This window comes from Arvicola amphibius, chromosome 3, assembly GCF_903992535.2.
Source record: "Arvicola amphibius chromosome 3, mArvAmp1.2, whole genome shotgun sequence".
In the NCBI taxonomy this organism is placed as follows: Eukaryota; Metazoa; Chordata; class Mammalia; order Rodentia; family Cricetidae; genus Arvicola; species Arvicola amphibius.
In genome coordinates this window covers 112,239,268-112,254,686 of record NC_052049.1, presented here as the reverse complement: position 1 = coordinate 112,254,686, position 15,419 = coordinate 112,239,268, and the positions used below count along the sequence as shown (strand labels likewise).

The 15,419-nt window shown below is 47.3% G+C and overlaps 2 protein-coding genes across 3 annotated transcripts in view; one reads left to right on the top strand and one right to left on the bottom strand.

Moving 5' to 3' along the window:
• Window positions 1-213: 213 nt before the first annotated feature.
• Ccdc153 (coiled-coil domain containing 153) lies at window positions 214-5,455 on the bottom strand. 2 transcript variants are annotated; one of them, XM_038322689.1, is made up of 6 exons: window positions 5,386-5,455; window positions 4,814-4,879; window positions 3,795-3,914; window positions 3,256-3,348; window positions 1,323-1,453; window positions 214-363 (listed from the first exon to the last, which is right to left on the bottom strand). In XM_038322689.1, exons 1-6 carry the CDS (start codon window positions 5,453-5,455, stop codon window positions 214-216), a joined length of 630 nt encoding a protein of 209 aa, XP_038178617.1. The 2 variants fall into 2 exon arrangements, with proteins under 2 accessions (XP_038178617.1, XP_038178618.1); XM_038322690.1 differs by having other exon boundaries at window positions 214-342.
• Window positions 5,456-13,121: 7,666 nt separating this feature from the next.
• Window positions 13,122-15,419, top strand: part of Cbl (Cbl proto-oncogene) — an 85,307-nt gene continuing 83,009 nt past the window's right edge. The window contains exon 1 of the mRNA XM_038322588.1: window positions 13,122-13,399. Coding sequence (XP_038178516.1) covers window positions 13,211-13,399 — 189 coding nt within the window. The 5' untranslated portion in view covers window positions 13,122-13,210. The remainder of the gene's footprint in view (window positions 13,400-15,419) is intronic.

Genomic DNA, 15,419 nt, shown 5'->3' with positions numbered 1-15,419 from the left:
CTCTTAACTACTATGCCATCTCTTCAGCCTGCTAGAGGATTGTTCATTTTTTATCCCTCAGTGATTAGGACAGTGGGACAACAATGGGTTAACCCAGAACACAGGTGTCCCCACAAGAGTCATTCCTCAATGGTATAGGCCACAATCCAGTTCTGTTGAATTCTACATCAAGTTGCTTTATTTCTAGGCCTCAGAGATTAGAGGCCAATGGCCTCAAAGATCCAGGGGGTTGAGACCAAACTGACGTAGCTGCTCCTTGTGCCTGGTGTGGAGTCTCAGCACAGCTGCATCCCACTGAGGCTTGACAGCTCTCAGCTTGGCCAAGAGACAGTCCAGGCTGCCCTGTGAATGCCAAGCTTTCATTTCCAGGAAGTGAGGAATGGTGAAAGTTGCCCAGCTTGGTATTGGTAATAGTTCTTTGCCAATGGCTTCCTTTTCCTTCCTTCCTTCCTTCCTCTTCCTTCCTTCCTTCCTTCCTTCCTTCCTTCCTTCCTTCCTTCCTTCCTTCCTTCCTTTCTACTTTCCTTTTTCCCTCCCTCCATCCCTCCCTCCTTCCGTCCCTCCCTCCCTCCTTCCGTCCCTCCCTCCCTTCCTCCCTTCCTTTCTTTCTTCTTTCTGTAAGATACCCTTGCTTTGTAGACCAGGCTGGCTTTGAACTCAGAATTCTCCTGCCTCAGGTTCCCAAGCACTGGATTGCAAGCATGAACGATCCTGCTTAGCTTCCCATTGTTCTCTCTCTCCCACTCTCTCTCTCTTTTCAACACCCAGGATTGAACCTAAGGCCTCACACATGCTAGGCAAGTACCCTGTCCACTGAGCTGTTCATCAAGCCCTCTTTTATTTTGAGATAGAGTCTTACTACACTGCCTAGGCTGACTTTGAACTCTGTACCTGGTTGGCCTTGAACCTATGATCCTTCTGCCTCAGTCTCCTGAACAGTGCCACTCCTTTCCTTCCCTGCTCTTTGTCCCCACTCCTCTTCCTATTTCCCTCCTCCCACCTCTGTGCAGGTATTGAACCCATGGCTGTGCATACCATTGACCTATACCTGCAGCTCCTGATTATTTTGAGTCTAGGTCTCACCATGTAGCAGTGACATAGCACATTTTAGTTAATGTTGACCTGGAACTCAAAATCTTTCTGTCTTTAGCCACACAAGTACTGGAATTATAAATCACTGGCTCTGCCAATGGTTGTATCTTCTGATTGCTCTTAGAATAGAGCATGGCTCCTTTAGGTTGTGGGTCATCACACTAGTCAGGGCCATAGGATTGGAGGGTTCTGGGATACTGAGAAGATGGCCTCCAGGGAGTGGTACTTACATGCAAGATTTCCTCATACTTGGCCTCCATGTTTGCCACGTGGGCACGAAGCTGAGCCAGGGTTTCACCTTGTTCTCTGAGGGCTTTCTCAGCTTCTTCCCTTGCTGTCTTAGCCTCCCTTTGGCATGTTTCTAGGGAGCAGGGCAGAAAGATAAAGAAGACAGGATGGTGACACTATACCAACATCCAAAGGTACTTAAAAGGGTACCTTGACAAAGGTCATTACAGACTTCCGGGATCATCAACCTTCCTGAGGTCACTGTAAGGACTCACTGAGGTAGGGCAGAATGAGTAGAGGTTTTGAGATAGGAGATGGGTCCAAAGTCTGGTGGTTGTCACATATACAGCATGGGGACAAGTATCTCTGGGTCTCCATGTCTTAAATGTTTGACTTTGTTTTGTTTAAGACAGGGTCTTATGTAGCCCAGGCTGGCCTTAAACTCCCCATGTAGTCAGGGACAACCTTGAACTCCAGATCTTCTTCCCTCTGCTTCCCAGGGTTGGAATTATAGACTTGTACCAACTAACGTGGTTCGGTTTCATTATATTTATAAATATTTTTATTTATTTTTAATTTTGTATCTTGGTTTTTAAAATAATATTATTTTGCCCCCACCCCACCCCATGTGTGTGTGTATGCATGTGCCTGTGGAGGACAGAGGAGGGTATGGGATTGGATCCTCTAAAACTGGAAGTATAAGGGTTGTGAGTCACCATGTGGGTTCTGGGAATCAAAGTCAGGCCCTCAGGAAGAGCAGCCAGTGTTTATGACCATTGAGCTCTCTCTCTCTCTCTAGCCCCTTCTTTATCTTTGGAGGGAAAATGGTATTTGCTCCTCCTGTTTTCTGTGAACCCTTAAATGTGAAAATGCATGACAAAACACTTAATATAGGAGGTGTTCAATAAATGTTGAATTTTAATTTGAAAGAAGGCTGGAGATGGAATTCGTGGCCTGTCTAAGCAGCTCTTGAATATTTACAGTGGCACTGAGATATTTCGGGTGTGATAGCTCGCACCTGCAGTCCTTCCTCTCCGGAGACAGAGGCTGGAGGATCACTGTGCGTTCAAGGCCACCTTGGGATTTTTGAGGAATGAAAAGACTCAGGAGGGGACTGGAACAATGGCTCAGGCTCAACGGTTAAGAGCACTGGCTGCTGCTCTTGCAGAGGACCCAGTTTCCATTCCCAGCACCAACATGGTGGCTCAGAATCATCTTTAACTCCAGTTCCAGGGGATCTGATGCCCTCTTCTGACCTCTGTTTTCTCTGGTAAATTCACTGATTTAACAAGAAGTAATTTAAGGCCTCTACAAGGTGTTCAGCTTTGAAGATACTGAATTAAATTAAGGCTATTGTTGTCTGTAGTTTGGTTGTAAAAGCCAGCTAAACTATTAAATGCATTTTGCTTAGGACAGACAAGGCAGTGAAGGGGGGTAGCTGCTGGACCTGGGGAGATTAGACAAAGGGGAAATGGGGTGAGAGTCCTACCTTTCTTTTACTTCTATCTTAGAGAGTTTTTTAAGTTTTTCTTTTTTTTAGAGTTATTTATTTTATTATTTTATGTGTGTGAGTGCTTTGCCTGCGTGTGTGCACGTACACCACGTGGGTGGGTGCCTGTGATGGTCAGAAGAGGACATTAGATGCCCTGAGGCTGGGATTACAGATGGTTGTGAGCCTCTGTGAGGGTACCGGTTCAGGTTCTCTTAAGAGTGCTCTTAACAGCTGAGTCAACTCTCCTAGAGGCCAAATCCAGCCCCTAACATAGAGGTCTGTGTCACCGAACTCTGTTCAGAGGAAAGTTGGGGTGAAGGTGACCCTAGTTAAAATTCAACCAGCAGACTGTAGACTTCCGGAGAAGTACTTTCTAAGTCCACTCTCCCATGCCGGGTCTTGTTAGGGAGCTTAGGAAAGAAAGGGTGAGCGATGGGGACTACCTAGCTGTTTCTGCCGACTTCTTACTTCCTCTTCCAGCTGCTTGCTTCGGGTTCTCAACTCCTCTTGCAGGGCCCGACGCTGGCGGCTCATCTCTGAAGAGGAGCCATAGGGATGGAGGCGTGAAGAGATGAAATGAGGTTGCATATGGAGAAGAGTCTCCATCGAGGGACAGAACTGAGAAACTTGGGAGACCTTGAAAGTTTGGGAGATTGGAAACCAGCTCCTGCCCCACACCAGTGTAAGAGGGGGACCCTGGCTCTTCTTCCCGGCCACCCCCAAAGGTAAAGATAAAGAGCTGTGAGCTACATTCTGTTTCACATATCTATCAAGTGTGTGGCATCAGACATTCTAGGGTGTGGTGATCCACGTTCTGCTAGGGACCTGTCTTTGGTTCTCAGGATCCTGCCTACGCAGGGACTGGAGCTACTAGGCATGGCAGTTAGGATTCCTCTTCATTTCCTTTCCTTGAATTCCCTGACTTTCTTGGTTGTCTTCTTCGATGCCCCTGCCTCCTGCCCCCTGGCCAGTCAAATCATACCTGCATATACAGCCTTCCCTTCACTTTTGGCCCTTTCCAGTTCTGCTTCCAGCTCTTGCAACCTCTGCTTCAGCCTGTCTTCAGAAGCCTTGGCTCTGCGAGTCTCATCCCTCTGTAGCGCTATGAACAGCATCAGAGCCATGCTCAGGGCTGATTGTGGGTCCCACAGAATCAATCACGATAGCCCCCATGAGCTATGTTTACCTTTGGGAACTTGTTGACAGGTCTTAACTTCTTATTCTCTTTATTAGTTGCATCTCACCAAACCCATAGGATTTTTATTCCTAAGAAGTCAATATTCCCTCCATGTTCTGGCTACTAAAAGACCATGGCTTCCCTGAGCTGTGGGTTAGCTCCATGGTAGACTACTCACCTATCATGTATGAGGTTCCATTCCCAGTGCAGGGTGTGTGTGGGGGGATAGCTTCTAGCTTCTTTCATTGGTCTTCACTGCCTTGCCTTTCCTCACAATCTTTGCCAACATGTAATGGCTAGCTTGGTTTAACTCTGCACATAGCTCAAACTGACAGTTCCCCCAAAAACCCAGAAATGCCCCACGTGCCATGTGTTGGGTGGCTAATTTATTGTCAACTTGAAATAAGCTAGAGTCATCAGAGAAGAGGGAGCTTCAACTGAGAAAATGCCTCCATAAGATCAGGCTGTAGGCAAGCCTCTAGGGCATCTTCTTAATTAGTGATTAATGGGGGGGTGCCCACTGTGGCTGGTGCCATCCCTAGGCTGGTGGTCCTGGGTTCTATAAAGCAGGCCGAACAAACCATGTGAAGCAAGCCAGTAAGCAGCACCCCTCCATGGTCTCTGCAACAGTTCCTGCCTCTAGGATCTTGCCCTGTTTGAGTTCCTATCCTGACTTCCTTCAATATTAAACAGTGATTTGAAAGCTAAGCCAAATAAACTTTTTCCTCCCCAGGTTGATCTGGTCATGGTGCTTCATCACAGCGACGATAACCCCAACCTGGACATGCTATCTCTGCTGTCTCCTGAGACTTCGAGCTTCTTACCTAAGTGGTCCTGAAGCAGCTCCTTCTCCAGCAGCACCAGCCTGTGCTTGGCCTCAGCCTCTGCATCTGTCTTGGCAAGATGATAGTCTTAGGTTATCCTGATCCTGGTCCCACCCCGTCTTCCTCCCACACCTGACCTTCCTGCGTGATGGAGGAAGATTGCAGGATGAGGGACGCCCCGTGGCAAAATCTGACAAAGTCACAGCTGACCCTTTGCTCCTGTGTACATGGTGGGTGCTCAAAACGTGGCGAAGGCAAAGAGCTAGAAGGGGCTTCAGGAGGACTTGGGGAGGAAGGCGTTCTCCAGTTCCACAGTCCTGTGGAATCTGGACTCGAGGCTCTGAAGAGGAGGGCAAGAAAGCTTCACCCTAGCCAAGTGAGGCGGCAATGCCTGTAAGCCTGGCATTAAGAACACTGGGCAAAGGATATGTTTGAGGCCGGCCTGGGTCCCATAGTGACCCTGTATCAAAAGGACAAAAGACAAAACCTAAACAAAGCCACTTCATCTTGTTGCCCAGAGGACTGGATTTCTCCTGAGGACCTTTGTGTCCTGGACACATACTGTGACTCACCAGGATTTGAGTTTTTTTTCTTCTTCTGTGCCCCAGTTCTTCTCCCCTTTCCTTTGGTTTTAGGTGGCATCATTGCTGTCCTGGGGGAGGGAAGATCTTCTGTGTAGGTCTGTATACAGAGAGGCTCTCCTGACTCCTAGACGGAGGTGGGAGTCTCAGGAAAGTTAGAATTCTAGTCTCTCAGCCAATCTTACACTTTCTAGAAGCTTCGGTTCTTGGCCTCCTGGGAACCTCATTCTGTGGGTGCAGTCAGCTCTTGTAAAGAATTCTCTCCCCAGCATGCTTACTCTTTCCCTTCCTACCTGCAGGACCCTCTTCTTGCTTGTGTGGTGTCTCCATGGGGAATGACACTCCTTGGGGAGGGCAAAAAGAGTCCCTGGGAAGATTGAGTCTAGGGAGGAGCCTGGGTCCTGTGAGCCAATCCAGGGTGAAAAACTTCCTCAAGGGGCAGGACCAAGAACTGGGATGTTGGTTTTCTGAAGACTGCCTGCTGTCTGGGAAACTGAGAAACACTGTGTTCATAGGCAGGTAGGATGGGCTAAATTGGCTCACACAAACATCCTGTAGGTAGCTTCTCCTGTTACTCCCAAATCCTAGCCCTAAAAAGAAAAAGGCTTTGGAGCTGAATACCTATTAGTCATGTCTCACTGCCTGTCATCTGGAGACTTTCCAGTCTAGAATTCGAGAAGCGTCCAGTCTGAGAGTATAGTGCTTTATAGAAGGAGAGGAAAGGCGGTGGGGGGGGGGGGGTGGCCTTCACAGGAACTGCACATCCTGAGGCTTCATACAGCCACGTGATTTACTTAGAACTTGAGGTCCACTTCAGAAAGGCTATGGTGTGCGCGAAACACGTGCTGGCACAAGTGATTGAGAGAGTTTTCCACGTAAGAGAACAGAGAAGCGGTAGAGCCGTGGACTTCAGGATGCTGTCCCAGAGGGGAGGCCACAAATTAGGCAGTCAAGAGTTGAGCTAGTTAATTTTGCCCAGCCTGAATGTCTTGGTGAAAACCTAGACTTTAGTGGTATGTTTACAAGACTCCTTCCTCTCTCAGTCAATTATTGTCTCACTCTGAGGTTAATCTGCTGACAGGTGTTCAGAAGCCCCCAAGCTTCCTGCAGCACAGAGTTGGTTAGGGCTCCCTCTAGTGGACTCACTTGTCCCTGGTCTCCTAAATTTTGCAGTTTATTATTTCTTGGGCATTATGGGGGGGGGGGGAGTCCCTTTGGGGGATTCTTTCTAGCATCTTGTGTGTGATTAAAAAATTGAGTGTGGGCAGAGAGTGTGACTGGTAGCTTGCTACTGCCCCCTCCAGCTGGGAGGGCTCCATCCTGGAACCGTGCCATCTCTGGGCATCCTAATGGCATCATACATAGAATGAAACAGCAAACCTTCCTCCCTGAGGAGTATGGGATCTCAGACTCTTTTTAGGCACTTCTATCTATCCCAGACCCTTCAATTTTGGTCAATTGCATATTATCAGAAGCGTATTTGCAGAAACAAGTATGAGATGTGGGAGTAAAATCGCTCACCTGTGAAGAGCAAGCAGAAGGTCAATGCATATTTATTTAACTTCATGACACTGTAGAGATCTTAGGAGAGATTTTTAATTTTAATTTTTAATTATGTTTTATGTGTGTGGGTTTGGGCACGTGAGGCTAGAGGAGCGCATTGGAGCCCCTGGAGCTGGCGCTACAGGTGGTTGTGAGCAGCCCATCAGTGTGGGGTTGGGAACCAAACTCAGGTCTCTGCATGAGTGGCACTTGCTCTTAACTGCTGACCAGGTCTCCAGCCCTCACTCAAGAGAAGAGTCAGACTTGGCTCTGTGATGCCTACAGCTCATGGAACCTGGGGCTGGTGAGCCCTGGGGACATGTCCTAGATGTAGAGGGCATCTTCTCACTTCTCAGCATGTTTTCATATCTCCTCCCTTTCCACTGTACCAGGAGCATGTTTGGGGCTGTGTCACCAAGTCTCTGCACCACTCCTGTTGTTCTTGGGATGCCACATTGAGGAGAGCAGTGGAAGAATGCAAGCCATCCCACAGGCCTCCGAAGAGTGTTTGTTTTCCAAATACGCTCAGTCAACGGACTCTCAGGTGCAGAGTCAGGATGTGGTTTGAGGTCAAGGTGGAGGAAAAAAGAGCACCACCTGTCATATGATGAACTGGTCCCAGTGTAACCCACAACAGGACAGCATTGTGTTCAGTATTTCAACCCCATTTCTAGAACATAGTCAGAAAACCAAATAAAAACACTTATTTATGAATAAAGGCTGTGAGAAAAAGGTCAATCCTTTTTCTTTTCATTGACTTCAGTTTAGAATTGATAAGAAAGATCATTTCAGTAGATCTTTCCCTAATAAAATTTTTTTTGGGGGAGCTGAAGAGATGACTCAGTAGTTAAGGGCACTTGATGCTCTTCCAGAGGACTCACCCATGTGCACAGAGGCAGATTATTAAAATTAATAAACCCAAATCTTTAAATTTGTATACATGTAGTGTTTGTGTGTGTGTGTGTGTGTGCATGCGCGTGCATGTGCATGTGCTACAGACTGTGTGTAAAGGTCAGAGGACAACTTGGGGGAGTTGATTCTCTCCTTCTCCATGTGGATCTTGGAGACTGAACCTGGGTCATCAACAAGCACCTTTACCCACTACTCAGTCGTCTTGCTGGTTCTCTGTCTTCTTTCGAATAAAATCTATCCAGGAGGGTTTTTGTTTGTTGGATTTTTGAGACAGGGTCTTACTCTGTAGCCTGGCTGGTCTGGAGCTCACTATGTAGATTAGGTTGGCCTTAAACTACCTCTGCTTATGAGGGCTGGAATTAAAGGTGTGCATCACTACATCCTGATCTAGACCAGAGTTTGGAGGAGATATATAGGAAGGAAGATCACTTGCTTTTATTCAAATATGAGATTGGTTATTTATATATTAAAAGAAATATGGCCAATGGCCTTGGCCTAGAACAGTGGTTCCCAACCTTCCTAATGCTGCAATCCTTTAATACATTTCCTCATGTTGTGGTGACTCCCCCAACCATAAAATTATTTCGTTGGTACTTCGTAACTGTAGTTTTACTACTGTTATAACTCATAATATAAATATCTGTGTTTTCTGATGGTCGTAGGAGATCCTTATGAAAGCATCGTTCGACCCCCGGAAAGGCCTCCACCTCAGGTTGAGAACCACTGGCCCTATAGGAACTGTGAGCTGGGCAGAGTGACACACTTGTATAGTCCCAGCTAATTGGGAGGCTCTGGTAGGAGAACCCTTTGACCCTGTATTCACTGTCAGTCTGGGAAATGAAGTGAGACCTATCTCCAAAAGGATAAAAAAGGGGTAGGGGAGAAAAAAAAAAAAGAAAGCAATAGTTGCTTAGGATGGAGGGATGATAAACATTTTTCCCGGTTGCATGTGTCTCTGCACAGAAAGAATTATCATTAACTAACATGAGAGAAAGTGTTTGGATGTGACCTACACATCCTGCAACCATGCATCCACACATTTGACTTTAAGACCAGTGAGGATTAAGCAACTATGTGTGGAACACCAGGCCCTGCTCTGAGGCTTTTTCTACCAGTATGTCTGCAAAGGGCCCTGTCTTCCAGGTGAGTACAGGCAGGCAAAGGCTTCTGTAATCCAGGTCACAGCAGCTAACACCAGGAAGTGGAGAGCCTGCCTATTCCTGAGGCCTGAAAGGGTCCAGAAGAACCTGAAGATCTTGCTGGCTGAGAGGAATTTGTCTGGTAAGGTTGGTGGAAGCAGGTGGGAGTTGTGGGGGAGGGGTCCTTCTGGGCAAGGAAGACAATTTTGCAAAGGCCTGGAGGTGTGTGGTTCTCAAATCTCTGGAACTAGAGAATTGTGTCCATCTTATCTGGGCTAGATTTTGAGCTATTAAAAAGTATAAAACATACTGTGGGTTTTCATTTCCTCTCTTTGCTTCCCTCTGGAGAGAAGAGCTTCCAGGCCCTTTGCCCCTTCTCTGATGGATGCTTGAGAGGTTAGAGGTATCAGGCTCTCTGAAGACAAAGGTGATACTGCTGACCCCTGCCTGGCGGATGGCATAAACTTTCAGTGTTTGGGTCACTGTCTTCTGTTCCTTGTATAGCTATGCTCCGTCAGAAAATTGGCAGGAAGGGTCAAGGTCAAAGTATTATGATGGGTGTTCAGGTTTCTGGCAAATCCTCCACTTTCGTCATGGTTAGGGGAGAGTTGGCAGCCTTCATATTAGTTGGCAGTGAGGGTTCTGTGATAGAGAGACCATGGGGATTAGATGCAGCTTTTGGTGATACTGTGCATAAAGTAAATTCTAATGAGCACTTAACAGACACAAATCAAAGCTTCTCTGGAATTTCAGAAATTGTCTCCTCCTAACGGTTCAGTGCTGGTGCTTCTATCTCAATTGAACTCTTACATTGTTGTATGAAACACAACAAACAAACCAAAAAAGAAAGAAACAGAAATATGGCCTGCTGCAGCAGAAACAAAATGTGTGCTTTATAATTGCATCCCATGTAGACTTTATTGAAGACAACACAGATTGGAAATCTTTTTTACTTTTTAATTTATTTTTTATTTTGAGACAAGGTCTCTCTGCAGTACTGCCTGTCCTGGAACTTACTATATAGACCAGGCTGAATTCACAGCATCTGCCACTCAAGAACTGGGATTAAAGGCTTACAACACGATTACCAACTTCAAACTGGAAATATTATTATTATTATTATTTTGTTTTATTCAGTACAGGTTTTTTCTGTGTAGCCAAGGCTGTCCTGAATTTACTCTGTAGACCAGGCTGGCCTCAAATACACAGAGATCTGCCTGCCTCTGCCTCCGAGTGCTGGGCATAAAGGCGTGCAGTACAACCACCGTGCTCTAGACTGGAAATTGTAAACCAATCTGGATATGTGAATTGTACACACACACACACACACTCACACACACACACACACACACAGAGATATAAATATTTTGTAGTGCACTGAATCTAGGACTGAAAAATACCTTGGTGTACCAACATAATGCAAGTACCATAGAAGAACCCAAGTTGTCAACATAGTATATAACAAGTTATCATGTGACATAAGAGAGAAATAAAAGCCAGGTATACTGGTACAAGCTGGTAATCATAGTACTTAGGAGGAGGCTGAGGCAGGAGAATTTCTGTAATGAGACTGTGGTCTGCCTGGGATATATAGATATCATCTCATAAGTCAGACAAATGGCGTTAGTAATACAGCTCAATGGACTGGTGTTTGTCTCGCATATCTGAGGCCTGGATGTCAATCCCCAGAATAAACAAAAGGCAATTTAGAGAGGTGAAGGACTGCCTTTCTCTGTGGAATGCTTGAGTTGAGTGGTTTTTGTTTGTTTTGAGATAGGGTCTCCCTGTGTAACCCAGGTTGGCATCAAATCCCCTCTTCTGTCTAAACTGCAGCCACCCAAATGCTCAGACTACAGGCTTGTACCAGCTTGCCCTGCCCAGCTGATTTGTGAGGCAGGAATGGGACCTTAGGAGTGCACTCCAGGCAGAGGGAATATATTCAGTAGGGGCTATGAAAACGTAACTGTTGTACTTCGTGTCTTGGAGAGTTATCCGTCTTAGGATCTGCACATCTTGGAGTAGTATACAACTTTCAGTAAGACTGTGATTGTTAATTTCATTACAGATGCAACAATGGGGAGGCTTGGACGTTTGGCCCGTGCGTGTGTGCTCTTGTCAGTGACAAGATGAACTGACGGGGTCAGCGAGGAAGGTTTCAATACTACGGGGAGTCAAGGAGGCTAACAACCAGGGTGGTGGCATAGGCCTTACTAAGTTTTGACAATAATTTCAGAGCGTTGCTGGATATTTCTTCGGTAGATTCTTCTATTTTTTTTTCTAGGTAGAAAATGACAAATGGCTGGTTATGCGCATGCGTGCCTTTAATCCCAGCACTTGGGAGACAGAGGCAAGAGGATCTTTGTGAGTTTGAGGCCAGTCTTGTCTACATAGAGAGTTCTAGAGCAGCCAGGGCTTTCTCAAAACAATAACCAACAACAACCTCCCCCACCCTCCAAAAAAATAACAAAACCAGCAACAAAACAACAATAAAATGTCAAAACAAATAAACCGATAAAGGGCATTCTACTGATGTAAAACGGTGATAAAGATTCAGAAATGTCTTAGATAAAGACTGATTTGTAGACTAGACCTTTAATTCCAGCACTCGGGAGGCAGAGGCAGGCGGATCTCTGTGAGTTCCAAGTCAGCCTGGTCTACACAGTGAGTTTCAGGAGAGCCAGAACTACATAGTGAGACCCTGTCCCCTCTTAGCCGCTTCTCCCCCCCCCCCCCGCCCCCTGCAACAACAACAAAAAGATGATTGATTTGCAGACCAAAGTTGTGAGACTGAATAGCTCTGGAGTTCAGAGACATTTTCCTCTCTTGAAGAAGTACTGGATAAGCTCAACAACGTACCAGTCAAGGGCTTGGGGGAGAGAGGTATAGAAAGGAGTTGAGTACTTAACCGCAAGTCAGGCTTTGGAGCTTAAAAAAAAAAAAAAAAAAAAAAAAAAAAAAAAAAAAAAAAAAAAAAAAGATTACCAAATCAAGGCAGGGCACTTCCTTCTTTGGAAAAGAAGTTCCTATTTTCAACGTTCTTCCAACGAAGCCTTAAGATTAGGGAAGTGGAAGCGAATGGGAGCTGAATTTCCCTGTGCAAGAACCCCTCTGGCCAGGGCTCACTGCAGCCTCACAGCTTCTGTGGGTGGGGCTTCGTGCTGGCAGCGCATTCCGCTGAGCAGTGGAATCTTTAAATACATATTCAGTTCCCAGAAACGGAACTACTCTTCAGAAAGAAAAAAGATTAAAAGAAAGTTATGTTTTAAAAAGAGGTTAAAAGGCCTGAAAGAAGAGTTTGAGCCTCGAGTGTTCCAAACCTTAAACCTTTCTGGGGCTTAATCTGTCTGCAAAAAGCTGCAGCATCCGAATTCCCATTCTCTGCCGGGTGCAGAGTTTTGATCCCAGCACTGGGAGGTAGAGTCGTGTGAATCTTTGTGAGTTCGAGGCTGCCCTGGTCTACAAAGCAAATTCCAGGGCAGCTGGGCTACATTGTAAACAAGGTGATGGGGTGCTTTGCCTAGGATGTTAGGCGATAGGTTCAATACCAAGCACCACAAAAAGATCCACTGGGGAGTGAGTGGATAAAGAATTTAGCTTTCTTCATTTTCCCACGATATGAAGCATATAATTTTAAATTCAACCTCCACATTTGTCGGGAGTGGGTAAAGGACTTGATGTTAAGGCTCCTTCCATTCCTACCTGTCTTACTCTGAGCAAAGCAATGACTCACTCCTGGAGGCACCAAGCCCGTCCACAAAGAACATGGACGGCAGTCACGGCTTCTGCCTAGTGCGCAGGTTCTACCTTGGACCCCACCTCTTTCCTTCCACACCTCGCTTCTCCAGCAGAGGGCGCAGGCGCGAGTTTCCTCTGGGCCCCGCCCCGAGTGGCCACGCCCCATCCCTGAGGGTCGGGGCGGGAGAAGTGGGCGCGGAAACTTGGTCAAGGCTTTCCGGGAGCGGCCGGGCACGCGGGTGCTCGTGAGCTCGCGCGCGAGTTGGGGGTCGCTGCGGCGTCCGCCGCTTGCGGGTCCGTCTCCGGCGCGCGTCGCCGCGCCGCGCCGGCCGCGCTCGCGCTCGTGCAGGGGCGCGCCTCCGGGCGGGCACCTCCCTCTCAGTCCCTGGGCTGCGAGCGCCGGCGGTGGCTGCTGGAGAGGCCCCTCCTTCTCGCCCCGCTCAGTTCTCTCGCTCGCGGCCGAGCGGGCTCCCGACCCTCGGCTGGCCATGGCCGGCAACGTGAAGAAGAGCTCGGGCGCCGGCGGCGGCGGCTCGGGGGGCTCGGGCGCGGGCGGCCTGATCGGGCTCATGAAGGACGCCTTCCAGCCTCACCACCACCACCACCACCTCAGCCCGCACCCTCCCGGCACGGTGGACAAGAAGATGGTGGAGAAGTGCTGGAAGCTCATGGACAAGGTGAGCGGCCTGCGGGCGCGCGCCGCGCCGGGTGGGCGTGGGCGGTGGGGTGGGAGGGAGGGCTGCCGTTGGCAGTTGGGAACGTTGAGGTGTGGGGGAGCCAGACAAAGATGGGGTGGGGGCTGGGGGAGGGCCAGTCACCGCGCCACCCGGGCGGAAGTGCGATGGGGGTGCGGAGCTTGGGGATGTGGGTCGCCGAGTGGGCCCTGGGAGGTGGGCCTGAGGGATGTGTGTTGGATCTGCGAGCTTGGAAGAGGAGTTATCCTGGGTGAGGGACCTGGGGTTAGGGGACCGGACGACCGGACTGACTGCGGTCTGGGTGAGGTTATAGTTTTTTCTCATTAAGATGTAACACGAAGATCAAAGAAAGCGGTGGGTTTAAATGGGGGCAGGAAAGGAACTTCCCCTTCACCGCTGAGGATGGCTCAAGTTTTTTGTTGTCTTGCAAAGTGTTGGATGTAATCCATTGCTGGTGCCGAGATAGGCACTGGTTAAACCACAAGTTTTAGTTAGAACCATTATCTTTCGAAAGGTGGACTGACTGAGCGTACTAAATTGCAGTCTGTCTACTTCCTCCCTGCACTCAGTGCTTTAGCTGGGTTGTAGCTTGATTTTTGTAACGGGCCTATCTGCCTATTATTTCGGAACCCGACTTTGAGCTTGTTTCACGAACCCCTTTGATAACCATTTTAAAGTCCGTTGCGGGGTGGGGTTAACACTTAATGTTTAGCTCTTTAAGCCTGTCTGTCATTCGGGAGACTCTTACTTCCTTATAGTTTTATGTCTGTGTAATGTAGTCTTGAAGTTGCCTCAAGTGCAAGTGTACACACAATCTTAACATTTTGTTCGGATTCAATGCACTGTTTCTTACCATATTCATTAATTTTTCAAAATCCCCACTGCAGATAAATGTATTTAGGAGGATCTGGCGTGTAAGCAAATGGTGTTATTTCCTCCAGGGTAAACTTGGTTTTCTTTGGTTCCTCTCTGGGCCCAGGTTCCTCTTCAGTTAAGTTCTCCATGGGTTGCTTTGGACTAGGAACAGCTAGTAAAATTATTATGAAGCACTTGGCAAACGTAACTGCTATATAAATGCTTAACAAGTCCTGTGTGAGAATTAACACTCTAGCAGTGCATACCAGTGGTTTCAGAGCCACTTTTCTGGGGCTGATTTTCCCTACCTTAAATAATTTGAATTGTGGGAACTCCCCAGCCTCTGTCCCAACTGGTATTGTAATTAATGACATAAGTACTTGTATGGTGATTATTTTGATGTTGTGGAACTGACTTTATTATTAGAAATTATAAAACTACTATAAAGATGTGCTGACATCTTGTTTGTTTCTTTTTCTTTTTTTTAAATTTAGTTTTACTATTTTGTGTGTGTGTGGGGGGGGCTGTGCAGCATATGCATGCAGTGCCCTGAGGCTGGAAGATGTTGGATCCCCTGAACTGGATTTATGGATGGTTGTGAGCCACCATACGGATGTTGGGAATTGAACCTGGGTCTTCTGTGAACAAGTGCTCTCAACCACTGCACCATCTCTCCAGCCCTAGTAGAACTGTGACTGAAGATGCCAGGGAATGAATCCTTATTTGTTTCTCAAGGCAGGGTTTCTCTGTAGCTTTGGAACCTGTCCTGGAACTCTCTCTGTAGACCAGGCTGGCCTTGAACTCACAGAGATCCGCCTCTGGAATTAAAGGCGTGCACCACCACCGCCCGGCTCCTTGTTTGTTTCTTGAGATAGCTTTCACTATATCTCAGGACAGTCTGGAACCCACAGCAATCCTGCCTCAGCCTGTCAAGTGCTGCCTAGAGCCATGTGTTAGCATCTTATAAAAAAGTATTGGATGTCTTTACAATCTGAAGTTCATAGGTTTACATTTTGGGAGTTTAACTGTTGGGGACTCCTGGTATAGAACAAGTTTTCATTTCTAGTTGGTCTCTCATGTAGGATGTGGGAGTGGATTCATTGTAGCAAAATGATACTGACTATTGACTTCCTTAAAATAGTGAACT